At 43.8% G+C, this 26,327-nt stretch overlaps 1 protein-coding gene across 3 annotated transcripts in view; it reads right to left on the reverse strand.

The window, feature by feature from the left end:
• The window catches only part of SLC12A8 (solute carrier family 12 member 8), a 125,475-nt gene that overhangs the window by 80,839 nt on the left and 18,309 nt on the right, over window positions 1-26,327 (reverse strand). For all 3 annotated transcript variants that reach the window (XM_058555955.1, XM_058555956.1, XM_058555954.1), the window contains exons 2-4: window positions 25,131-25,277; window positions 20,824-21,015; window positions 11,510-11,741 (exon numbers count right to left, since the gene is read on the reverse strand). In XM_058555955.1, coding sequence (XP_058411938.1) covers window positions 11,510-11,741; window positions 20,824-21,015; window positions 25,131-25,277 — 571 coding nt within the window. The remainder of the gene's footprint in view (window positions 1-11,509; window positions 11,742-20,823; window positions 21,016-25,130; window positions 25,278-26,327) is intronic.

Below are 26,327 nucleotides of genomic sequence, written 5' to 3' on the forward strand. Positions count from 1 at the left end.
CCTGGGTAGAATATTAATCTTTAGCTTACCCGCTTTGTATGTTTGGAATTTTATCAGAGAGAAGGTTTTTTTAACATAGAGCAGTGAAAAATGCCTCTTCTAGTGAATTAAATTCCTTCTTAATAAATATGGCTCCGTTGGCCATGAAATCAGCACACTCTCCCCAAACCACTTCAGCCCATCCCACTGCTCCACCCACTCCCACACTGCTTATGACTTTATCTCCAGCAGCCCACACTTCAGAGCTCTGGGCCATCATATTTAGCGCCTACTAGTCATCTCCACGTGGGCCTTGCTCGAGTTTAGGCTGACCTCGCTCTCTCCCCTACATTTGTTCCTGCTGCCATATTCCTCCCGGATCCCAGTGCATGACGCCACTAGCTAGCCAGCCTTGTGTTGGCCATGCCCCTTCCCTCCATCTTCATCTCTTTAATCTGCCCCCTCCTTCCCATGCCCAGAGGCACTGCACCATCATTGCTTTCCTGGATTACCACAACAGCCTCTCAAATAAGTTTCCTGCCTCCACTCTTCGTCCCTATCTCAAGCCATTGATTTTCCATACTGTGGCCACAGCAATGTTTCTAAAATGTAAAACTGATGTCACATTTCCCACCACCCCAAGATAAAGCCCAAGCCCTTAGCGTGGCAAACAAGGCCTTCCATGACCCGGCTCTGCCTGCTCCTCACAGCCAGGGCTCTCTCATTTTCCCAAGCGCGGCAGACTCTTGAGTCTTTGTATAAGCCGCCCTCGGTGCAAGATGTGCTTCTTCCTCTTCTTCCTCTGGCCAAATCCTGTGCTCCTTTAACCTCAGCTCAGAGGTAATCTCCTCTGGAAAACCTTTCCTGACTCTCAGGCTGGGTTGAGGCCCCCCATCTCCCTCCCAGAAGCTCCCAGGTATAACCCCATCACAGTACTTGTCACTTTTTAGTAACCATTTACTCATCTGGGTCTCCCACAACATTGTGAGCAGTTATAATGAATGAAACGGCACAGCATGTTGAAACATGGATAAATCTCAAAAATATGTTGGGTGAGAACAGCAAATTGCAAAATAATTCATTCATCCACCATTCAAATATTTATCACATGAAAGGTCCATGCAGTATGATAAAATGTATGTACAATTTTCAAACACTCAACAATAGTGGAGCTGGATTGCGGCCATCTACGTTTGGTAGAATGATAAAAACCCACGGGAAGGACATCCATCAGCCTCAGGATAGCCGTCGCCCGGGGGAGAAGAGGGTGTGGATGAAAGTGCAGCTTACACTGTGTCTGTAATGCTGTATTTATTTTTATTTTTAATAGAGATTTGAAGCAAAATTGGCCAAATATTATCCATTAAATTTGGGGGGTGGATAGATGAGGATCTGCTATGTTATTTCCTGTATATCTGAAATATTTTATCAGTACCTTTTTTAAACTCTTAATGAGGAACTGGAGTCTCCAACGCCCTCGCTAACACCCCTGGGGGCCTGAGCAGACTGCTGCAGCTGCTCTTCCCAACCCATCCCCCTGGGCCTGGCTGCCACGTGAGATGGGCAGGAACGCAAAGCAGAGATGTAAATATTTTTATCCTCATTTTACTGATGAGAAAACCGAGACTCAGAACATCTAACATCGCTCGAGACCACACAGAGGATCCTGGATTTCAGGCCATGTCTTCATGTACAATTCCCACTAACTATTTCATCTAAGAGCAAGAACTTAGGTTAAATGGAGCACAGTTAAGAGAATTCCAGAAATAGAAGCAGAGCTGTATTCATATGTATTTATAAACCAGTGAGTAGATATATTTTAGGGAAGAAGAGGATTTAGAAAGGTACAAAGCTGAAGAGATAACCAAATGAGTAATTTAGGGATAGACCATGAAGCTAATTGAATGAAAACCTAATGGATTTGGATTTTGTCCTATAGGCAATAGAAAGCTACTGGAAAAGTTTAAGCTGGGTAGTGACATAAACAAAGCACTATTTTCAGAAAAGTAATCTGGCTTCAGTGTATGGGAGGGGTTGGTTATCCATAGAAGATGGTGGGGGGGCGGTCAACCAAGGGGAAGATCCTGGAAGAATACATTTAGATTTGGAAATCATCTAAGCGATGCACATAAGAAATGACATCTGCTAATCTAAGGTGAGAGCTGTGGGGTTAAAAGGATAGGAGGGTGTAAGCTAGACAGAGAAATAAAAGTTAACCCCAAGCTTTCCAGGCTTGGGGAAATGGTGTAGCCATTCAGAAGATAAGCTAATTGTGTTTGCTTATTGTTTTGGGGAGGCGGGTGTGTGTGAGGAGGAAAAGGCAAATAAAGGGAGGAGGAAGAAATTGAGGACTTTGCTTTGCTTTTTTTTTTTTGGTGAGGAAGATTTGCCCTGAGCTAACATCTGTTGCCAATCTTCCTCTTTTTTCACTGGAGGAAGATTAGCCCTGAGCTAACATCTGTGCCAACCTTCCTCTACTTTATATGTGGGTCACCGCCACAGCATGGCTGACGAGTGGTGTAGGTCCATGCCCAGGATCCAAACCCAGAGAACTCAGGCTGCCGAAGTGGAAAGTGACAAACTTTAACCACTCAGCCACAGGGCTCACCCTAGCTTTGCTTGTTTTTAATCCCAGGTGATGCTCAGACATCCAGTTAGAGATCCAATAGTAGTTGGTGACACAGGAGGTAAGTTCAAGAGAGCTGAAGAAGCAGATGAGAATCGCCTAGCAGCAGTGATGGTGGAAGGCTCTCTCTGAGGAAGAGAACACAGAGCAAAGCAGTGCTGAGGACTGACCTGGGGTCCCCCTGCCCACCTCAGGGAAAAGGAAGATGAAGAAGAGAGTTGACAGTGTTGTGTCATAGAAAAATTGGGAAGAGACAATTTCAAATCAGCATAGGTGGTTGCTATAGACTGAAGGTTTGTGTCTCCCCAAAATTCATATGTTGAAACCAAGTGTCCATTGTGATGGTATTAGGAGGTGGGGCCTTTGGGAGGTGATTAGGCAATGGGATTAGTGCCTTATAAAAAATACCCCAGGGAGCTTCCTCACCCTTTCCTCCGTGGGAGGACACAGTGAGAAGATGGCCATCTATCAACCAGGAAGCAGGCCCTGGCCAGACACCAAATCTGCCAGCTCCTTGATCTTGTACTTCTCAGGCTCCAGAACTATAAGAAATAAACGTCTGTTGTTTATAAACCACCCAGTCTACGGCATCTTGTTATAGCAGCCCAAGGACTGAGACAGTGGTCAACAGCGCAAAAGGGGTCAAGAATACAAAGTAATTAACGGTTCTGGATTTGGAGATCAAGCGGTCAGTGGGACCTCAGGTAGAGCAATTTTAGCAGAGGGCCAAGTCGGGCATGCTTGACCCACTCCTTTTACAGCTCCTAAGTAGCTTCTCTTACAGCCAAGCATGAGCCCCTCCCTCAGCAAGCAGAGCCAGCTCCCACTTGCTGGACTCAGCACGAGGTGACCCTGTGCCTGTCCTGCTGTGCACCGTCCAATGAGCCACCCCCAGCAGAGGCAGAGGGCCAAGGCAGAGCAGAGTGTACAATATGGGCTCTGGAGTGGAGGGAACTACAGAGCCGTGCTAGGCAACAGTCTTCCTAGACAACCAAAAAGTTAAGCTTGGAGATACATAATTTCATTTTAAATGCAGAACATAGAATTAAAATGTGCCACACGCCACTTTATTTTCTAAAATGCATTTTCTCTATAGCTGCCTGACTTCTATGGCAATAAAATCGTTTTGGCATGACACTCATCTTACATAAAGGAAAATATAATCCAACAAAACGGCATTCGAGGAGCTTTAAGCCAAACAAATGCTTGAGAGTGCCTTGTTTAAATTAAGTTGTCATGCTATTCAGCTTCTTACAGTAATGGAGCTCTGTGTCTCCACAGAGCCTTATGAAATGATGCTTGTTTTGGAAGAGACAGGACAGCAGGTGGGGAAAGGAAGAGGGGCCCCTGCTGCCTGTCTGCTGGCTAAGGAGTTGGGAGGTAAGAAAACGGAGGTGATGATAAGATCCACTGCTATGGGAACTCTGGAGATGAAATGAGAGATATGACCGAGTGGCTTGAGATGGAAGACACAGTGGAGGGAAGGATGTGCCAGGAGGAAAACAAGACTACATGAGAGTCTGCACCCTGACTATGAGACAATCAACCTTTCCCCCACCTCTACTCCACCCCCAGAACTACGGCAGCCAGGCACGCCCCTGGCAGGAGACTGGAGAATTGCCCAGAGAACACAAACTGCACTAGAGGAAAGACCTACAGAAACTGACATTTGGGAGATTTCTGGTGAAATGGTCCAGTTTGCCAGAGGATCACTCAACAGTGACGTCCTCCTGCCACAATCGCCACACACTCTGACCGTGCACAGAACTTCCAATCAGCCTTTCAGTGCCTCGTTATTAAAAATGAACGAACAACCAAGGACTACCAGACACTGAAGAAAGCTGGCAGCAATTAACACAGAGAACAAAACAAGATAATAGAAACTAAGAAATCTAGAAAAAACAGACAATATAGAGAGCAGAAAAAAATTTCAAAAGAAAATAAAACCTGTATAATTTACAGCCTGAAAATGTCAAAAAGAGATTTTATATCCATGAAACAAGAACAGGATGTGATTTTAAAACTAACAATCAGAGAACAACAAAAAGCTCTTGTAAATTAAGAAGAGCCAAAATAAAAACTTCAGTTAAAAGATTGGAAATAAAGTTGAGGAACTCTCCCATAAAGCAGGGATGGAAAAAAGAGATAAACTGTAGAAGAGAGAAGATTAAAAAAAGAATAATAATAGAAGGTTCAAACCAAGAGCTCCAACATCCAGCTAAGAACTCAAAAAAATAATAAAAAATTTTAAACCAGAGAAAATAAAGGGGAAGAAATCGTCAAAGAAATAATTGAAAATTCCAGATGGAAAATGCCCAAGCAAATGAATAAGAATTTTCATTATGAAATTTTAGAACCTCAAGAGTAAAGGGAAGATCCTATGCGCTTTGAGGAGGAGAAAGAGAAGAAAGAGGTTACCTTCCAAGAGCAAAAATCCGAATAGCACCAAACTCCCAGATAAGTGCCGCGGACGGCTAGAAGGTAGAGCAAAAATGACTTCAAAATTCTAAGGGAAAATTATTTTCAGCCTAGATTTTATATCTCCTACCAATCACACGTGAAAGTGGAAAAGTGACATTTTCCATCATAGACAGAAGAGGATGATTTGGGATCCAGACAACAGGGACCAACATCTGGGAGCAGCAAAGGAAAGTACCAGCACCACAGGAGTGATCCAGGCCCGAGATTGTCCATCCAGGAGAAGGACGGGGAGGAGGGAGTCTCCAGGAGAAGACATAATACAGGGAGCACTGGGAAAATGCCTGTAAGTATTTGAAAGCTCTATGGAGCATATTTTAAAATGGTGATAAAAGCCTAGAAAATAAAGCAAATGAAAAAAATCAGAGCATAGTGAGTTGAGTGGTAGCCTCCAAAAAGATATGTCCACGTCCTACTGCTAGGAACCTGTGAATGTGACCTTATTTGAAAAAAGGTCTTTGCAGATGTAATTGAGTTAAGGATCTCCAGATGAGATCATCCTGGATTACCCAAGTTGGACGTACTTCCAATGACAAGTTGTCCTTACAAAATACACACAGAGAGACAAGAGGAGGAGAAGGCCCTGTGAGGACAGAGGCAGAGATGGGAGCCATGCCGCCACAAGCCAAGGAATTCCCGGAGCCATCAGAAGCTGGAAGAGACAAGGAAGGATTCTCCCCTAGAGCCTTTGGAGAGCGCGCGGCCCGGCCAACACCGTGATTTCAGTCTCCTGGCCTCCAGAACTGTAAGGGAATAAAGTTCTGTTGTTATAAGCCACAAAGTTTGTGGTAGTTTGTTAAGGCAGCCCTAGGAAACTGATACACAGAGTAAGCTTAATTTCAGGAAAAGCTGAGAGATATACAAAAAGAAAGCAATCAGATTACATCATTTGGCTCAAAAATGAATATTTTTACATGTATGTATTACTTTTCATATAAAAATTAATTTTAAAAGAACAAATGATGTTAGGAAACAATTTTCAACATATATAACATTGTTTAGACTAATAAAAGCTAAACAAATATTTGTTTTATGTTGAATTAATTGCTAAGGCAGAAGAGCTATAAATTATTAAAAAGTAAGACAACCTAAAGGAAAAATAGGGAAAGATTATAGATAATTCAAACAAACAAACAAAAGAAATATAAGTGGCAATAAAAATGGGAATAAAATAACCCTCATTAATGATTTAAGAAAAGCAAATTTTTTAAAAAATCAGAATTTTTGCCCATCATATGGCAGAAATTTAACACACTGAACAAATCCAATATTGTCCAGGGTACTGGGAGTCAATAACTCATATACTGTCAGTGGGAGTTCAGAATGGAATAACTTTATTGGAAGCCAATTTGGCAGAACCTAACAAAATTTAAAATGTGCTTGACTTTTGTCCTATGAATTCTATTTATAAGCCTTAATCCTACAGAAATCCTACAGAAAAATCCTACAGAAATCCTTCAAATTTTGTACAAGGATATTCATGTCAGCAGTATTTGTAATACTGACAAACTGGAAAAACCTAAATATCCATCAATAAATTAATGTTTAAATATAAAGTATTTTAGATCTGTAATATGGAATACTGTGCAAGTATTAAAAAAAGAATGAGGGAATCCTAAATGTACTGACATTGAAGGATGTCTATGATATGTTATTGAGTGGGAGAGGAAAAGCAGCAAAACAATGTAGAATTTAATTACATTTTTACAAAGGACTATGTTGTATGTGTTAATGTACATGCATGTGTGCATGTGTGCTTGTACATGTATAGAAAATAGACTGGAAAGATATTTATCAATCTCCCTCTGGGGAGTAGGAGTGGGAGAATAGAGTAAGGGGAAGAAATTTTCACTTTTCACTTTATATTTCAGATTTTTTTTTATTTTTACAATACAAAACATTTATTTTGTCTTTAAAATGAAGAGAAGAATATAGTTTTACTTATGTGCATTTAAAATTTTTTTTCAGATTTTAAAACTAAAACTTGTGGTTTTAAAATGTGTCTGCAAATTCTCTCTCCATTTTAAAGGTGGAAACTAATTCCTCTCTGTTTGAATGAGGGCCAGACTTAGTGATTCATTTCTAAAGGATCTCTCTCTCTCTGATTGTTTGCTTTTGGGGCCAGTCACCCCATGACTTGAGGACACTTAAGCAGCTCTCAGGAAAGGACCACATGGAGAGGAACTGAGGACTCCTGCCAACAACCAGCAAAAATTTGCCAGCTAGTGAGTGATTCACCTTGGAAGCAGATCCTCCAGCCCTGGTCAAGCCTTCAGATGACTGCAGCCCCTGCCGACATACAACTGTACCACATGAGAAACCCTGAGCCAGAACCACCTGCCAAGCTACACCCAAATCCCTGGCCCACAGAAATGGAAAGAAATAATAAATGTTTATTGTTGTTTTGTGCCACTAAATTTGGGGTAATTTGTTCAACAGCAATAGATAACTAATACCTGTACTGTTCTCCCTCTGGAGAGTAGAAGTGGGAAAATGGAGGTTTTTTTACTTTCTACATTTCAGGATTGGATTTTTTTTAGTCTTTTATATTGAAAGAAAGGGAAAGAAAGAAAGTTAGGCTTAAGAGTATTTTTTAAATTTTATTTTCTGATTTAAAGAGTGACGCTAGTGGAAAAGGACAGAGCTGGAGGACTGACACTACCCAACTTCAAGACTTACTACACAACCACAACAACTACTACACAATCAAGACAGTGTGGTACTGGAGAAAGAATAGACACATAGATCAATGGAACAGATTAGAGAGCCCAGAAATAGACCCACACAAATACAGCCAACTGATCTTTGACAGAGGAGGAACGGCAATTCAATGGAGACAGGATAGTCATTTCAACAAATGGTGCTGGAAGAGCTAGACATCCACGTGCAAAAAAGAAGATTAATCTAGACACTCACTTTACATTTTTCACAAAAATAAACTCAAAATGGATCACAGACCTAAACGTAAATCACAAAACTACAGGCATACCTTGTTTTATTGTGCTTCTCAGATGTTAAATTTTTTACCAGACCCTTCACCAGCAAAAAGATTATGACTCGCCGAAGACTCAGATGATGGTCAGCATTTTTTAGCAATAAAGTATTTTTTAATTAAGGTATGTATAATTTTGTGACACAATGCTATTGCACACTTAGACTACAGTGTAGTTTAAACGTAACTTTCATATGCACTGGCAAACCAAAAAATTCGTGTGACTTGCTTTATTGCGATATTCACTTTACTGCAATGGTCTAGAACCAAACCCACAATATCTCTGAGCTATGCCTAAATAAAACTTCTAGAAGATAACACAGGAAAAATCTAGGCAGCCTTTGGTTTACTAATGGGTTTTTAGGTACAATACCAAAACCATGACCCATGAAAGAAAAAAAATTGCTAAGTTAGACTTCATTGCAATTAAAAACTTCCATGCTGCAAAAGATGCTGTTAAAAGAATGAAAAGGTAAACCACAGACTGGGAGAAAGTATTTGCAAAACACATATCTGATAAAGGGCTTGTATCCAAAATATACAAAGAATTCTTAAGACTCAACAATAAGAAAACAACCCAATTAAAAACTGAGCACGTCTATACTATGGAATGTTATTCAGGGATAAAAAGACATGAGCTATCAAGCCATGAAAAGACATGGAGAAACCTTAAATGCATGTTACTAAGTGAAAGAAGCCAGTCTGAAAAGAGTACATACTGTATGATTCTAACTCTATGATATTCTGGAAAAGGCAAAACTATAGAGACAGTAAAAGATCAGTGGTTACCAGGAGGTCAAGTGTGGGGGAGGGAGGGGGGATGAACAGGTGGAGCACAGGGATTTTTAAGGTATTGAAACTATTCTGTATGATACCACAATGGTGGATAAATGTCATTATATATTTGTCAAAACCTATAGAATGTACAACACAAAGGGTGAATCCTAATCTAAACTATGGACTTTAGTTAATAATAATGTGTCACAATCGGTTTATCAGTTGTAAGAAATGTACCACATTAATGCAAGATGTTCATAATAGGGAAAACAGTGGTGGGGAAAGGAGAGAGGAAGGATATAGGAACCTCTGTACTCTCTGCTTAATTTTCTATAAACCTAAAACTGCTCTAAAAACTAAATTCTACTAATTAAAATAAAAAAGCAACAGAACAATTGAAGGAAAAATAGAAATGAAATAATACAGCCACCCATAATCTCAGCAGAAACACAATTCCTGTTAACACTTTGCATAGTTCCTTCCAGTCTTTTTTCAAATATCTATGTATATGTCATTTTTTAAAGAGCTGAAGTCATTCCACTAAATCCATTCTGAAGGTTTATGGTCTAGTTTTAGTTTAGATTTTTAACCCCAAAGAAAATAGCCCATATAAAACATCACTGATACCAAAAACAGATTCTAGAGGGGCCAGTTGCTATGGGAATGATTGAAAATAAATTTCATTTCACACTACACCCTGCTAATGTACTGACCAGAAGGAAAGAGAAATATTTGGAGTAACTTAGAAGAGCAGCCAAGAAAAGTTCCAATCAAGAAGGAAAATACATCAGCCTAGCGAGGTTTCACAGAGGGCAGCAGCATCGCCCTGCAATTTAACTCATTATGCCCTTTCAGCAGCCATATAGACAGAGGGGGAGAGCACCAGGAATCGGAGATGGGGTAGACTCTCTTTCTCCCTCACTGACAGTTTGATGGGCAAACAGCCAGCAGGTCTCCCTTAGGATGTGGGCTGTCTCTGCAGGGTGGGGCAAGGCCAGGAAAATAACCACCCCTTCCCTCCAACAGAGATGCTCCAAATATTTAACGAGCTGCAAAGCTCAGGCTCCAAGTGATCTATTTGGACACCACAATGGCCCTTAGCATCAGAGCAGATCCTGGAGCCCCTTCTGTACAGGGGTTAACCCTTTAGATGCTGGATCATGGAGCAGTCTGGAGGTTCTGGGGGAGGGGCCAGGATGCCAGAGGGTAGGGGGCACTCCGGGAGCTCAGGGGAGTGACTATTTTCCAACAGAAGAATTTCAATATATGAAGAAGTGATAAGGCCAGATCAGTGTGTACCAATAGAATTCTGACCTTCCTTCAACCAACATTTTTATGAAAGACAAGCCTGTAGGGAACACACATCAGGGGCAGCCTTGAAAGGGAAAAGCAGAGCTGCTATCACAAAAAGACTGCCAGTCATGTGAAGACCTGCCCAGCTTCCCACCTCAGGGAACAGCTCAACTTCAGAGTCAAATAAATCGTCTCATTCCCAGCTCTGCCATGTATTACCATGAATTATGTAATCTCTGAGCCCCAGATTCTTCATCTATCAAATGGGTATAACTGTTCTTCCCTCCTGAGGTTACAATAAGGATGACACGATGTGAGCCATGTGAGGTGCTGAGCAAAATGCCTGGCCTCAGCAAGTGCTCGGTCCAGTGCAGTGGCCATCACCACCACCACCACCACCGTTAGAGGCGAGTGTCTCTGCTGCAGATCTTTTTTTCTTTTTCTTTTTTGTTCTTTTTTAACACAGCTGGTGGCCCCATCTTCCTTTCCCTGTCCATGTTCCCATGTAGATGCCTGGTCACTATTGCCATATAAAGATAGAGTCCCTGGAGTGTGAAATATCAGGCAGTTACCTTTTTCTATAGCACCCTAGGAATAGCTCTGTACTCTGGAGAGAAACAATGACTTTTGATGCCAAACCAACCCAAATCACAAAGCTACGAAGTTATGAACACTCCGGGTGACAGCTTCTCACTCAGAGCATAAGGATTTAGGATTGGAGCTGCCAAGCGTCCCCAAGGCTGAGGAAAACCCAAGATTAAACAGTGATGGACTGATTACAAATACAGGATACCATTTCCAAATCGTGCAAACCGGGCTGTTTATTTTCTTTCTTTAACCTGAGTTAATGGTTTCATATTTTTATTTTGAAAAAAATTTAATATAGAAAACTATAGATAATCAAACCTATATCAGTCCTCATCTCCCAGAAATGATAATTGTTAACATTTGTTATATTTGCATCAAGTCCTTTAAAAAAAAAAGGAAAAATATGACTGATAAAATCTGTTTTCCTCCCTACTCCCAAATCTATTTCTTGCCACTCCCCTAATCACTGTTAGGAATTTGATCTTTATCTATCCAGTTCTACCTTATTCTTTGTTTGATCTAAATGTTCTGGGTTTCTTTTAATAGAAAGAAAACAAAAAGAAACATGGAAAATGTTCTAAGTGGAAATGTCTATATGAAGAGTGGCTTTCAGCCGCTGAAGCTACACCAAGACCCACCCACTCACCTCTCCAGGATAGCCCACATTAATTACAGGTAAAGCCTATTGGGGGTAGTCTTGCCAACTCACAACTATAAACGTCTAGAAAGCAGGGCAGACCCCAATAAGGCCATCTACTGAAGTCCAAAAGGCTTACCTGGGTCCAGGTGCGTGAAGGAGCCCACCACGAAGTCCAGTGTGGACACGGCCAGCAGGAACAGCAGCAGCAGCTGGAGGCGGATTATCCACATGACACCTGCCAGGTTAATCCCCAGCAAGGCCAGAAGCACCACAACGGAAATTCCTCGCACAGCCCAGATATTCCTGAGGCTCAGCAAATCTGAGATGGATTCAGCAAAGCCGGTGATGTACATGGCGCCTGCAACACACTGAGAGGCCATTCGGGGTAGGAAGAGCCAGCAAGAGAAGAACACCAGGAGCCCACAGGCCAGCGCGGCCGGCCCTGAGGACCCAGCTCAGCCCTGCCAGGGCTCGGCACCTGGGAACCAGCACGGGGGTTAAATGGGCCTTTCTGGCCTGGGAACCTTGCCTCGGGCCCCATTTCTTCCCGTCTATATCTCTACCTTCATCCAGAGCAAGGGAATGAATGCCAAGCCAAACCCCAGAGCCAGCTGCTTGTCAGTGGGAACTAAGATGAAAAGATTTTGGGAGGAAGAAGATGGGACTTTGGGCCAAAGACACCTTTGGACTTCTCTGTCTGAGTTATTCAAGAACTTAATAGAGAACAAAAACACACAGGGCCTCCCATCTCAGAGCCATAGAAGGGCACTGAAGCAAACCCCAGTTTTTTCTCCATTTCTTGTAGGTCGGTATTTTATCTAGAACTTGGAAATTAGAAAAAAAAAGTGGGCAGCATATCCTGTCCAGGTCATATAGAACAAAGGCTACCCAAGGACCATCTAGGTGAATGTGCTTAGTTCTACTCACCATTTACTATTGATTAAATGTATTAAATGTCCCAGACTTAGTGAAGTTACACGTTAACTTATAGATTTTTTTCCAGCAGAGATGCAAATAACTTCCGTCCAGTAGAACAGACAATCCAAAAGATTTGGGTTTGTTGTCCTGTAAGACATTACCCAGTTTTGTATCTAACCCAGCAATCTTATCCTTACATCTATTTATTAAATTGCCTAACTATGAATTTATGGATTTGATCTGTATCTATCCAGTATCCATACCTAGCTTCTCAAATGCTCTTCAACATCTTACTGGCTCCTTCAGTAAGTTAAATAAAATGAGTTCAATAAAATCTTTGGCACGTGTTTATGTTTTATTTGCCTGAGAGGCACGGTATCACCTTTTTAAAAATACTTGAAACGCGATTTCAAATAAATATTTGAAAATAACACAGACCTCGCTTTCCATAATTCCTCAGCCCCATCCTCTCATCAGGTTCACTCCTTCACCATCCCCCGGGCCAGAGGGTCACTCTCATCACTGTCGTTCTGCCCTGCTGTTCTCCCAGGGCACAAATTCTACTCAGGCCTCCGTCAAGTTGCTCCTTTTCCATGAAGCCTTTCCTCATCCCCCTTTTCAGAATAAATAGCATGCTTACTGCCAGTGCCATGCAACTAATTACCTGGTGCCACATTCCATTATTTAATGCATGTGATTGTCTCCCTCACCACGACCATGAATGTAAACATTTTAAAACACAAACTTTTTCTGCTGATTGCACCTCTTACAATCCCCTGCATTTGTTAAGCATGTTGCAAGCACTCAATAAATACTTTGTGATATGTTGACGGCTTGAAAAGTGCCCTGGGAAGCAGGCACCATTAAGTTCCAGCCCTTTTATGTGAAAACCAGAAGGGTGACACAATTTCTGCATCTGAGGGGAGCTCACGAAGGAGGCCCCATTCTTAACTGGGATTGGCTCACTTTGCAGCTAGATATAACATCATTGTTCCCCAAATTCACACTAGGCATTTCTGTCTATATTTGGGTAAAGAGGGAAGCCCAATAAATGTGAGGGAAATACAGTCCTCTCTTAGAGGGAGATGAGATAGAGACAGAGAGAGACAGAGACATAGAGAGAGAGAGAGAGAGAGAGCCCGAAATAAATCTATGTTTTCCTGCCTTCACCTCAGAACTCCAACTTACTCTTGACTAAATACCAAGAGTGTGATGGTGACAATTATGCTATTTCATCAGTATTTGGCCAGGTCAACAGGACTCTTCAGGGTCAGATATATCAGAGTTTAAAAAACAATGATAAATATAGTCATGATTATTATTTGTGTGGGCGTCACCTTCCCAGGTATCCCGTGTCTCTAACACACAGAGGGTGATGCCAGAACTTGAATGTGACCATTTGCATCTGGAGCTTCCAAAAGGACTGTTTCTCTTTCTAGCTGGAGAACAGAATTTGCTCAGATGAAGTGGGCCAAGGAGTCGACGCTGCCTTTTGTTCCCAGTAACTGCAGTAGAGCCCCTCTCTCACGTTTGTGCCTAAAATCACTTTTTAGCCCAAAGACGCCAGCAACAGAAAAGAAGAAAAAGCTCTTCAGGACGCGTGAAAGAGCGTGGTGGTTAGGAGCACACACAGACTGTGAAACCAGACTACCTAAGGCCAAATCCTGCGGCTCCCAGTCCCAGCTGTGTGTCATGGGAAAGTGTTTTAACTTCTCTGTGCTTCATTTCCTCATCTGTGAAACACAGATAATAACCTTACCTCAAAAGGCTATTGTGAGGATTAAATGAAGTAATTTATGTCAAGTCCTAGAACAATATCTGGCTCACAGTTTGAGTTACAGAAATAATCGCTATTGGTATTTCATTATTGCTTTACTATTATTAGCTACTAAAGAAGAGGAAACAAAAGTTAGCCAAAATTTCATAAAATACTTTGTTAATGCTAAATAGATGATGGTAATGTCACTGGCCATTTGCAATATAAGTTGTAAGTACGGATTCTTGAAACTGAAGAGACTTACTTTAATAACAGACCAAATTAAACTATCTTCTCAAAATTTAAGGGTTTGGGGGTAAGAGGTGAGGGTATTTATGGACAATGGGAAAGTAAAAGTATCCTCGAGATTTCATATTTGGTAGGTGGAGGAGCTAGTAAGTAATGTTTCTTGGTTGGGAAATATAGAAAAAGTATAATTATGGCTTCTAAGGGTGGACTATAACTACTTGCAGAACTAAAAGCATAGTAGAACTTGCAAATCAACAAGGGGGAAAAATATAATAGAAACAAATTTGAGCCATGTTGGCCAAATAAGGAGAAAGTTTTTTAATTTCATATTATCTAGAAAGTAATGAAAATGAGAATATTTTATCCAGACCTTGAGAGGAACACTAATCCTGTATTCAGAAGGAAAAAAAAAGAATAACTCTAGATGTATTTATAAGTTAAAAAAGGCAGAAAAATAAATTAACAAAGTATTTAACTTAAGAAGTGATAAAAAGATCAATATAAATTAAATGACAGTAGGAAGAGGTATTTGATTAAAGGAAATATGAAATTAATGAAACAGAAGAAAAAAATAACAAAGGGAAGGATACAGAGAACAAAAGCTGATCTTTTAAAAGATTAACAAAATACATAAGTATTTGGCAGCCTGATTAAGAAGAAAAGAGAAAATCAAAAAATATAGACTATTAAGAGTGAGAAAAGGAATAAAACTACTAGTACAAAAGAGAGTAAAAGAATGAATGGAGAATATGAATGTGCCATAATTTATGGCACATTCATATCATGTAATATTAAGTAACTACTTAAAAAGCATGGGTTTAAAGCCCTGACCCAGCAGAATGTCTACGACTTCTTGTTAAGTGAGAAATACAAGTCACGGGATAGAGTATGAAATTTGCCCCCAGTTTTGTAAAAGCAAGCAAGCATTTCAAAAATTCCATAAATGCATGTAGAGGAGCATAGGGAAAGGCGCCAGAAGAGAACACTAGGCATCCACACTGGTTACTTCAGGAGTATGCAGGTGCGATAATGTGATTTATAACAAATATATGTTTGATCATTCAGATGATCAAAACATATTTCTCATATATTTGGTCTTCATCCGTGGTTCCTGGCTACCAAAACCCACGGAATTTTCTGAGTCGCTAGAGCAATGGGAGCATCTTTTGTTTAATATTATCCTAAAATATTAATATTAATATAATAATATCCTAAAATTTTGTTTAATTAATATCCTAAAATAGCTTTAAGAGCCATAAAGGAGAAATGGGTGTCTTCTGATTCCTAACAAGCCCCCTTCCACCACAGCTGGGTTTACGTTCATGAAGCGACTTTTGAAAGCCCCTAAGGATGGAGGCTGGTTGCCAGGAGAAACAACCATGAGTAGAGGGTTGGAACTTTCAGTCCCATCCTGTGATTTCCTGGGAGGGGAGAGGGGCTGGAGGTTGAGTCAACCACCAATGGCTGATGATGTAATCAACCATGCCTTTGTAATAAAGAAAAACCCAAAAGGAGAGCTTCTGCGTGCCACTGTGCCAGGACCCCAAACTCCAAGAGGACAGAAGCTCCTTTGTTGGGGAACACATCCTACGCATCTCTTTGTCTGACTGTTGATTCGTATCCTTTAATATCCTTTCTAATAAACTGATAATCTTGTGAGTAAACTGGTTTCCTGAGTTCTGTGAGCTGCTCTAGTAAATTAATAGAACCCAAGGAAGAGGTCGTGGGAACCTCTGATTTATAGCCAGTCTGTCAGAAGTACAGGTGACAATCTGGACTTGCAATTGGTATCTGAATGAGAGGGCTGTCTTGTGGGACTGAGCCTTCAATCTACGGGATCTGACGCTATCTCCAGGTAGATTGTGTCAGAATCTAATCAAATGGTAGGACACCCACCTTGTGTTGGAGAATTGCTTGTTGGTGTGGGGGAAAAACCCTCCCCACACATTGGAGTTGGGTGCAGAACACTTTTAGGAGGGAAACTCACTTTTTCTTTACGTTATCTCTGATGTGTTAACTGGTTACAATGAGTATCATTTTGTAATTTTAAAATAATTTTATAAAGGAAAAACAACAAAAAAAACACATTTAGAGTACTATTCTGGGGCCGGCCCCATGGTTTAGTGGTTGAGTGCGCGTGCTCCGCTACTGGCAGCCCAGGTTTGGATACCGGGCGCGTACCAAAGCACTGCTTGTCTGGCCATGCTGAGGCAGCATCCCACATACAGCAACTAGAAGGACGTGCAACTATGACATACAACCATCTACTGGGGCTTTGGGGAGAAAAAGGGGGGGAAAAAAGGAGGAGGATTGGCAATAGATGTTAGCTCAGGGCTGGTCTTCCTCAGCAAAAAGAGGAGGATTGGCATGGATGTTAGCTCAGGCATGATCTTCCTCACACACACAAAAAAGAGTACTATTCTGTTTATGCAAAAACTACATTTGGGTACACGTAACCCAGCGCGTCTAGGACTCAAGGCCTCTCCCAAACCCGGCTCACTGCTGGTGAACTCGGGACTGGCCTGAGCTCCAGCCTCCCCTCGGCAAGCGTGTGACACCAGTGACTGCTAGCCCTTCCCTAGAGCAACCCAACCACCCCAGAGTGGTCTATCTCCCAACCATGAAGACTACTCTTTGGTGGAAAACATCCCTGCCAATTTTTTTTTTTTAATTTTTATTTTGTTTATTTATTTTTCCCCCAAAGCCCCAGTAGACAGTTGTAGGTCATAGCTGCACATCCTTCTAGTTGCTGTATGTGGGACGCGGCCTCAGCATGGCCGGAGAAGCAGTGCGTCCGTGCGCGCCCGGGATCTGAACCCGGGCCGCCAGTAGCGGAGCGCACGCACCCAACCGCTAAGCCATGGGGCTGGCCTTCTGCCAATTTTTTTAATGTATAAATATCTCTAGAGTTTATTATATTTTAAAAGTGTTTTTATCTCCTCTTAAAGTTTATAATCACAGGCATTCCTTTTCCTTTTTCATTGTCTACAGAGAAACTTCTAATCCCCTGCCACAGGAAGCAGGGGGTGTCACCCACCATTTGAAAGAGAGAAGGTGACCTATTTTCAGGGTGTAACACCTCCATTTTAAGGTATTTGTTTCAGAAAAATTGCACTTTCACAATCATAGGCATTTTTCTTTTCACCTCTGGGTACCTAGAAAAGCAGAGCTGCCCCTACACACTCCTCCTAACACGAAATCCCTGGTTTAAGTTGGTTGACTGTATGTCCTGCCTATGTGTTAACTCCCATAACAAAAACCCCAGGCCTATATCAGGTCTATAACAGTTGTCCAGTCCTCCATTGTTTTTTCATAGAGCCCAGTATAGAGCACGCAAGCCATTAATAAATGCTTTTAGACATAATATTGCAGGCTGAAGCTGGATATTTTGGTGTCCAGCCTGAGCAGCCCTAAAGAAGCCCTCAGGTCCACAACGGTGAGTGCAGTAAGGAGTGAGGAGGGGCCTCAGTCCATCATCAACTCCACCAGCCAATGGTTCTGGCCCCGCACAGCAGGTCTGCCACCAACACCTCAGAGAGATGAGTGGGGAAGGGTGTGGAGGATGCGGGGCAATGAGAAGATTTCACAAGATTTGAAAATATTATTTTCAGTGTTTATACCTTCTGAATTTTGATGCTCTAGGGCAAGGGTTGGCAAACTCGGGCCCATTGGCCAAATCCTGTTAGCTGTCTGTATTGGGAATAAAGTTTTATTGGAACACAGCTGTGCCCATTTCTTCTATTGTCTATGGCTGCTTTTGCACTACAGTAGCAGAACTGAGCAGTTGTGACAGATGTATGACTTGCAAAAACTAAAATATTTACTATCTGGCTCTTTACAGAAGAAGTTTGCTGACCCCTGCTCTAGAGCAAACCAGACAATCTGCTCTGGCAATCATTAAAAATAAATGAGTGCATACATGCCCTGGAAAGATAAGGTTCGGGGTTAACAAAAACCAGGAATAAGGACCCTCAGAAAGCCCAATCACATCCTGGACGAAGAAAGATGACCTAACCATCTACCTTAAGAAACTAGAAAAAGATAAGCAAACTAAGCCTAAATAGAAGGAAGAAAGGAAGGGAGGGAGGGAGGGAGGGAGGGAGGAAGGAAGGGAGGGAGGGAGGGAGGGAGGGAGGAAGGAAGGAAGGAAGGAAGGAAGGGAGGAAGGAAGGAAGGAAGGAAGGAAAGAAGGAAGGAAGGAAGAAAAGCCAGAAAAACAATAGAGAAAATCAACAAAACCAAAAATTGGTTCTTTGGGGACAAATCTTTAACTAGATTGGTCAAGAAAAAAAGAGAGAAGTGGGGGGCTGGCCCAGAGGCGTAGTGGTTAAGTTCAAGTGCTCTGCTTTAGCGGTACAGGGTTCGCTGGTTCAAATCCTGGGTGTGGACCTACGCACCGCTCATCAGGCCATGCTGTGGCAGCATCCCACATACAAAATAGAGGAAGACGGGCACGAGTGTTAGCTCAGGGCCAACATTCCTCAAGCAAAAAGAAGAGGATTGGCAACAGACGTTAGCTCAGAGCCAATCTTCCTCACCAAAAAAAAAAAAGAAAAAAAGAGAGAAGCCTCAAATTATTAAAATCAGGAATGACAGGGAGGACATTACTACCAATCTTACAAAAACAAAAAGGATTATAAGGGAATCTATGAACAATTATACACCAATAAATTAGATAATCTAGATGAAATGAACAAATTCCTAGAAAGACACTAACTACCAAAACTGACTGAAGAAGAAAAAGAAAATCGGAATACGGCTATATAAGTAAAGAGATTGAATTAGTAATCAAAACATTTCCTACAAAGAAAAGCCCAGGACCAGATGGCTTCACCACTAAATTCTACCACACATTTAAAGAATTAACACCAATCCTTCACAAACTCTTCCAAAAAATGGAAGAGGGGGGAACACTTCCCAACTCATTCTAGGAGGCCAGCATTATCATGATACCAAAACTAGACAAAGATATCACAAGAAAACTATAGATCAATCTCTTGTGAATACACACAGAAAAATCTTCAACAAAATACCAGCAAACTGAGTCCAGCAGCATATAAAAAGGATTACGCAGCAACCACACCCTGATCAGAGAGCAGAGCCCAGGTCAGCTGCAGACAAAACAGAGGCACGCCGAAGACATGACCAGAGGGGCGCCGATGTTTCTGACCAAGGCCCAGATGGAAAGAAGGCAAAGCAAGGGATGTTGATGCAATGGTTTCTTCAGCGGTGGCCACCAGCTCACAGAAAACATCTCTGTGACCATTGTTCCTTGCAAGTCAGCCGACTTACAGGAGACTCCCAACATCCCGGCTCCCTCTCTATCGAGGACCCTTCCCACCAGGTCAGCACGGGTGCCCCTTCTGTGGTGTCTGCTTCAAGAGGCAAGCCTGTTGTCTACCCAAGGCGTGGGAAACATGAGGGCTGCTGTTTGCCCATCTTGCAGCCTCCTTAGCTATAAAATAGCAGAGAAGAAAAAAATCAATACAAATCCCCAGAGTAATGAAGTAAACTGACTGTTTATTACTCGCCTCCCAAACTACTCTGCTTAAAGATCTTTCTCTGATAAAGGCAAGTGGTTTTTAAGAGCGCAGTGACAATGTCTGCCTTCCATGCATCTGCCCTCCACACACACGCGCACGTGCGCGCACACAGCTTTGTGCTGTTGGAGAATCAGATGTATTTTTGCTGAAATACCCTGCCCCTGCTGCTTAAAAATAAAAGAAACAAAACCAGTGCTTTCTTTGACCAGACTCTGGTACTCTTATTTAGACAAATTTTTTTCTTTAAACCGTTTTTTTCAAACACCCACCACCCTTTGCACCATCATAAAAGACTTTTTCAAGCCAAGAAGTGCTTACAAAGAGCTGCTTCTTAACGTCTGCACTTTGTTTCCTCAGCGTTAGGTCACTGTCCCTGTGTTTTAGCTAAATAAGCCTCGGCATTTCTTCCTGCTCGCTGGTTTTCTGAGTCTCCTCATTAGTATTCTCCTGCTCAGACTGCACGTCCACACAGGCCTGTCAGCGTCTGGTTAAGGCCATCAAGCCATCAACGCACCTAGAGCGCCAGCTCATCTGAGAAGTGCCTGCTTCTAGGAAAGTCCTTTGACATAAGCCAAATGTCCCCTCTTCAGCGCGAAAGTGCCCCAGGGATGGAGCCACGCAGCTGCCACCTGGGCTCCGGCCACTGTCGGGCACTCCCCTCCCTAGAGCGGGCAGCAAGAATAGTTCCAGCCCAGGCCCTGCCTCCCAGGTCCCATCAGCACCCCGTGAGGCACGAGTGGGGAGTGGAAGGAGTGCTGGACTGAGGGGCAGAGCCCTGGACCCGGGTGAGGCTCTGCCTGTGAGTCTCTCTCAGAGCCCTGGTCTGCCCATCTATAAAATGGGGGCAATTCCTCCACCTTGCCTCTCACCAGGGCAAATGAGGATGAGGATGAGAAGATGATGGCAAAGAGCACGACAGGGAAAGAGATCCCGCACAAGGTGGCCTCAGGGCACAGGTCCCCTGCCCCGGCAGCCCGGACTCACCTGTCCGAACACATACAGCAGCCCAATCGTGCCTCCGGTCTGCCCTCCAAGGACCGAGGAGATCATGGAGTAGACGCCGCCGCTGCCAACGCCACAATGCTCCCCGACCCCAATGCCAGACAGCACAGTGACGAGGGCCACCAGGATGACGAAGGACACCAGAAACATGCCCATGAGCACTCCTGTGTTGCCCTGCAGTGGAACAGCAAGGAGCAAGGTCAGGGGTTAGGATTAGGAGCCCCCGCCAGATGCAGGCCCTCCCGGGAGCAGTGACCACCTCCACCACACCCCCGGAGCTGCAATCCAGGGGAGAAGAGCTGGGCCACAGAGGTGCGGCGACTGGAAAAGGACAGAGGCAGCACCACAAGAGTAAGGCCCAGATGAAGGGAAATGTCCTTGCTCCAAACTCTTCAGTGACTTCCCATCGCCCATAGGGCAAAGTCAAATCTACCTAATACACGGACGAGGCCCCTCCTAATCTGACCCTTCTCTACCTCCCCAGTCCCTCTGATCCCTCCGCCAACAAGCCCCCAATACCTGTGCTCTGTGCCCCAGTGTGAAGGCACAAGTTTTCCCCCCACCCCCTCACCAAGGCTGACCTCTGCCTGGGGATGTCTTTCCTGCTCATTCCACATCCTGGCCGGGTTCACTCCAAAGCATCCTTTAAGACAGTTCAGGAGTTTCCTTCTCCAGGAAGCTGTCCCTGCGACCCTTCCTCTGGGCTCCTACAGTACCCAGGGCTTAGTCCTTATCACAGTACTTATCACACTGGGTCTGTTTCCAAGCCCCTCTTTACCCCTGGGCTGTGAGCTCCAAGAGAGCAGGATTATGTTTTATTTGGACAGTTACTTATTTTGCTGATTTTATATTTTTAATGAAATTATATAATTACTATTTTCTTCCTTTTTTCTTGCCGTTAAACTCTCTGCATGTGATAATAAAATATCCTGTACCAATCTTTAACTTTTCATACCAAAACTGCCACTTTAACATTTTCCAAATTGTAAATATGCTGCCGTATTATTCTTTAGAGTTAATGTTTTCTATTTAAAAATGATCCTGGCTTGACGGCTACTTATTTTCATTTTATGCCATCTCCTAGAAGCTCTATCTTATTTTTGGCATGTCACATTCACCTTTTTTTCCATGATCAAATATGACTTTTCAGGTAAAACTAACGTCAGAACTGAAAAATAGAGATCCTTTCAGGTCAAAAGGATGTATTTGTGTGGTAGGTAGTCTCAAAGAGGGACTCAGGGATCCCCACTTCCTGGCATTCATGCCCTTGTGTAATTTCCTCCTCTTGAGTGGGGTCTGGACCAAGTAACTCATTTTTAATGAGCAGAATACTGCAGAAGCGGTGGGATGTCACTTCTGAGATGAGGATCTAGAAAGACTGGCTTCCTCTTGGGCCCTGGCCCTGGGGGAAGCCAGCTGCACGTAATGAGGCAACCCTGTGAAGAGGCCACACGACAAGGCCTGACAACAACTACACAAGTGATCTGGTAACAGCTCCCCTCCCAGTAGAGCCTTCAGATGAGACTGAAGCCCCCACTGACAGCTTGACTGCAACCCCATGAGAGACCTTGAGCCAGAGGCACCAGGTAAGTCGCACCTGGAGCCCTGAACCACAGTAACTACAAGATAATACATACTTGTTGCTTTAAGCTGCTAAATGTTGGGGTAATTCGTTATGCGGCAATAGATAACTAATACAACTAGTCCCCTCACTTTGGGGATGGAATTGACATTTCTGGATAGCCATTTCTCAAGAAGATCATCCAGCAGGAGGGTTAAGAGGATGCCCTTAAAGACTTAAGATATCAAAACAGAGAGAGCCTACACTTCTCTCCTTCCACCATCCCATAACCATCCCCTGCATGAAGCAGAGCCCAGGGGCCCAGGCTATCACTGGCCAGGCCTTTCTCTGCCACAGCAGTCAGGTTGATGGGCCTCCCTTGGACACAGGCTGGAGAAGTGCTGGGCAGTGAGGTGGCTCCCAGGAAGGGGAAAATCAGAGGTTGATCCCTGAAGCCTGAGACTACGTGCCAGGATGAGGAGTCTGAGCTGGAGGCTCTGTGTTTTTGTAAATGGGAGCTCCTGCAAGTTTGGGAGGAGTGTGAGAGGGAGAATTCTTAGCATCCATACCAGAGAGGTTGCTAACTCTGCTCTAAGCTTTCCACACATTAATAAAGAAAAATATCAGATTCACCCTGGCTGCGGCTAAGGCTGAACCCTGAGCTAAGGGCCTGGGTATGGGGTAGAGCAAGAGCTTAGGAAGGTCTGGCCCCACCCAGGTCTCCTGAGCAGCTAAGAACCCCATACACCCCACCACAGTGAAGCTTTAATCCTCTGGAATTTGCATAGGTGATGGTTAATTTTATGTGTCAACTTGGCTAGACTACGGTGACCAGTAGTTTAGTCAAACACTAGTCTAGAAGTTGCTGTAAGTTTGTAGATGTGATTAACGTTTACAATCAGTTGACTTTAAGAAAAGGGGATTAACCTCCCTAATGTGGTGGGCCTCTTCCAATCAGTTGAAGGCCTTAAGAGCCAAGACGGGCTTCCCAAAGAAGAAGGAATTTGGTCTCCAGACTGCAACTTAGAAATTCTGCCTGAGTTTCCAGACTTTGGACTCAAAAGTGCACCATCAATTCTTCCCAGCATCTCGCTGTCCTATAGATTTTGGACTTGCCAGCCCCCATAATCATGTGAGCCAATTCCTTAAAATAAATACACACACACTTCTCTCTCTCTCCTCCTCTGTGAGATAATAGAAAATATATATATTGGTCTCTGCCTCTAGTTCCTGGCACAGAGCTCCTAAAACCCTTGTAATTCCCTAAGTGATAAGAGCACTAGGAACATCTTTTATTCTATTGAGGTGACTCTGGATGGCTCCTGGATGGGGGCAGGTCACCAGAAAGACCAAGCCATGAGTAGAAGCTTGGAATTTTCAACAACCACCCCCATCACTTCTCTAAAGAGGGGAGAGGGGCTAGAAATGGAGTTAATAATTGATCATGCCTACATGAGGAAGCCTCCATAAAATCCCAAAAGTATAGGGTTTAGAGAGCTTCCAGGTGGGTGAACACATCTACGTACTGGGAGGCTGACACACCCCAACTCCACAGGGACAGGAACTCCTGTGCCCCGTGTATCTCTTCATCTGGCTGTTCATCCATCCCCTTTATCATATCCTTTAATAAACTGGTAAACATCAGCGCTTCCCTGAGCTGTTTCTGTGAGCCGCTCTAGCAAGTTAATCGAACTTGAGGAGAAGGTCATGGGAACCTCTGATTTATAGCCAATCAGGCAGAAAATCAGGTGACAATGTGGACTTGCGATTGGCATCTGAAGTGAGGTGGGGACAGTCTTGTGGGAATGAGACCTTAACTTGTGGGATCTAATGCTATCTTCAGGTAGACAGTGTCACAATTGAGTTAAATTATAGGACACCGAGCTGGTGTCACAGAATTGCTTGGTGTGTGGGGGGAATAAAAACACACATCTGGTGACCAGAAGTGTCAGAAGTGAAGTGTTCTGTGCAAAAGTAAAGGAGAAAGACACAGGAGGAAAACTGTAGGCTTTTCCAGTACACTTTCCCTCTCCCCCTACTTCTCCCTCTCCCTCAACAGCCTGTCTAGTTCACTGAAAGCTCTGTGTGGAGGGCTGAGAACCGTGCTCAGGACACACATCTGTTTGGAAGGTCTCGGGAAACTTTCACCTAAGACACAAAGAAGAGGCCCTTGTCCCTCTGCGAAGGAAGATGAACTGACCCCTACGATCCCATGCGGGAGTGTCTGCCCCAGGTCATCGCCCTGAGTGGTAGGCAGTCTGCACCTCTGACCAAACACCCCAGGGCTCAGCCTTACACATAGGATCTGGGTGTGGGGGGAAGGCAACCATGTGGGTGAGGAGCTGGTGCCACCAGGAAGGCACTAGACGAGCTGAAGAATACCAGGAAAGCTGGAGAAGGTCTCAAACTGGAGGCAAACTGGCCATCGGTCAGCTCTCTCTGACCTACCTCTAGTCCCACCCATGATGTGCCCTGACTTCTGTGCTCATATTTCTGTGGTTAAATCCATGGAGAGGCTTCCATTGGAACCTCTGTCTGAGGCCCAGGTTCTCAGGATTCTCATTTAAAAAGCAGTGCCAGCTATTCGACGTACTTGGTCTTGTTTCATGTTTTTGGAGCATTGGTGCTTCAGGAATCTGTTGCCTGTACTGTGGAATGCCCAAGAGTGACAGAGCTTTCCATGTCACAGGCCCACAAGAGGCTCCAGCGCCACCAGCTCATCACTCACCACCAGCCAGCCAGTCCTCAAGAAAAGGACAACCCCAAAAATGTTGATCATGCAGGACGTAAACACACCATCCCAGGTCCCGAACAGCACTGGCTCCCGTATGAACAGCTGGCTCTTCCACCAGGGCTGGGGCTGGGCCAGGGCCCCCTGAAAACAGAGCACAGAGACGTCAGCTCCACAGCATTCAGGATGGCCGGCAAGGGGAGAGGAGGGGAAGTGGACAGGAGAAGCTAGGAGAACTCAGCTTTAAACTATTCTATCCTATTGTGGCAGGGCGGGCATGTGTGTACACACACAGTCCTGAAGACTGAGTCTGCAAAAGGGTGGCTGCTCTCTCCTAGCAGTAGTGACTCCTGTACCAGAGGAACACAGCAGAGACTAGCTGCTCAGCCAACACAGTTCCCTTGCCTCTGGCCACTCAGTGGTCTACGTTTCCCAGCATCTCCACAGGTAGGTGTAGCCATGGGACTGAGTTCTGGCCACCGGAATGTAGCTAGAAGAGCTATATGTCACTTCTGGGTGAGCGTAGGATTCTGGGTTCCAGCTCAGGCCAGGGTCATGGGCTCTGGGTAACACCATTTTCCCTTTCAGTCCTCCAGTCCTAGCGGGGACAGCAGCTTCCAGCAGTTACTAATCTTGGGGTAACTTTACTTTGTGCTTTTTCCTCCTTTGGCTCTTCTAACACTTCTGTAATGAATTCTGCGTATTAAATTCTCTCTGTTTAAAATGCCTAAGGTGGTTTCTGTTTTCCTGACTGAACACTGGTTGATACAGTGATCTCTAAGCCCCTTCCACCCCATAGCCAGGATTCTTAAGGCATCATTTGGCAGTTGTCTAGAATCAGAGGATAGTAAGTGGTTAAACAGATGCCTTCCTCATTTTTCTGATTCAAAAATGACAAAGGCACTTACAGAACACTCAAATGGAAACTCTTTACTAAAAAGACTAAACCTTGCGGAAATCCCAAAATGATCTTAAACAAAGCCAGTAGCAGCTCGGGGCCGGCCCCATGGCTTAGCGGTTAAGTGCACGCGCTCCGCTCCTGGCGGCCCAGGTTCGGATCCCGGGCGCGCACCGACGCACTGCTTCTCCAGCCATGCTGAGGTGGCGTCCCAGATACAGAAACTAGAAGGATGTGCAACTATGGCATACAGCTATCTACTGGGGCTTTGGGGAGCAAAAGGGGAAAAAAGGGAG

This window comes from Diceros bicornis, chromosome 15, assembly GCF_020826845.1.
Source record: "Diceros bicornis minor isolate mBicDic1 chromosome 15, mDicBic1.mat.cur, whole genome shotgun sequence".
Lineage (NCBI taxonomy): Eukaryota > Metazoa > Chordata > Mammalia > Perissodactyla > Rhinocerotidae > Diceros > Diceros bicornis.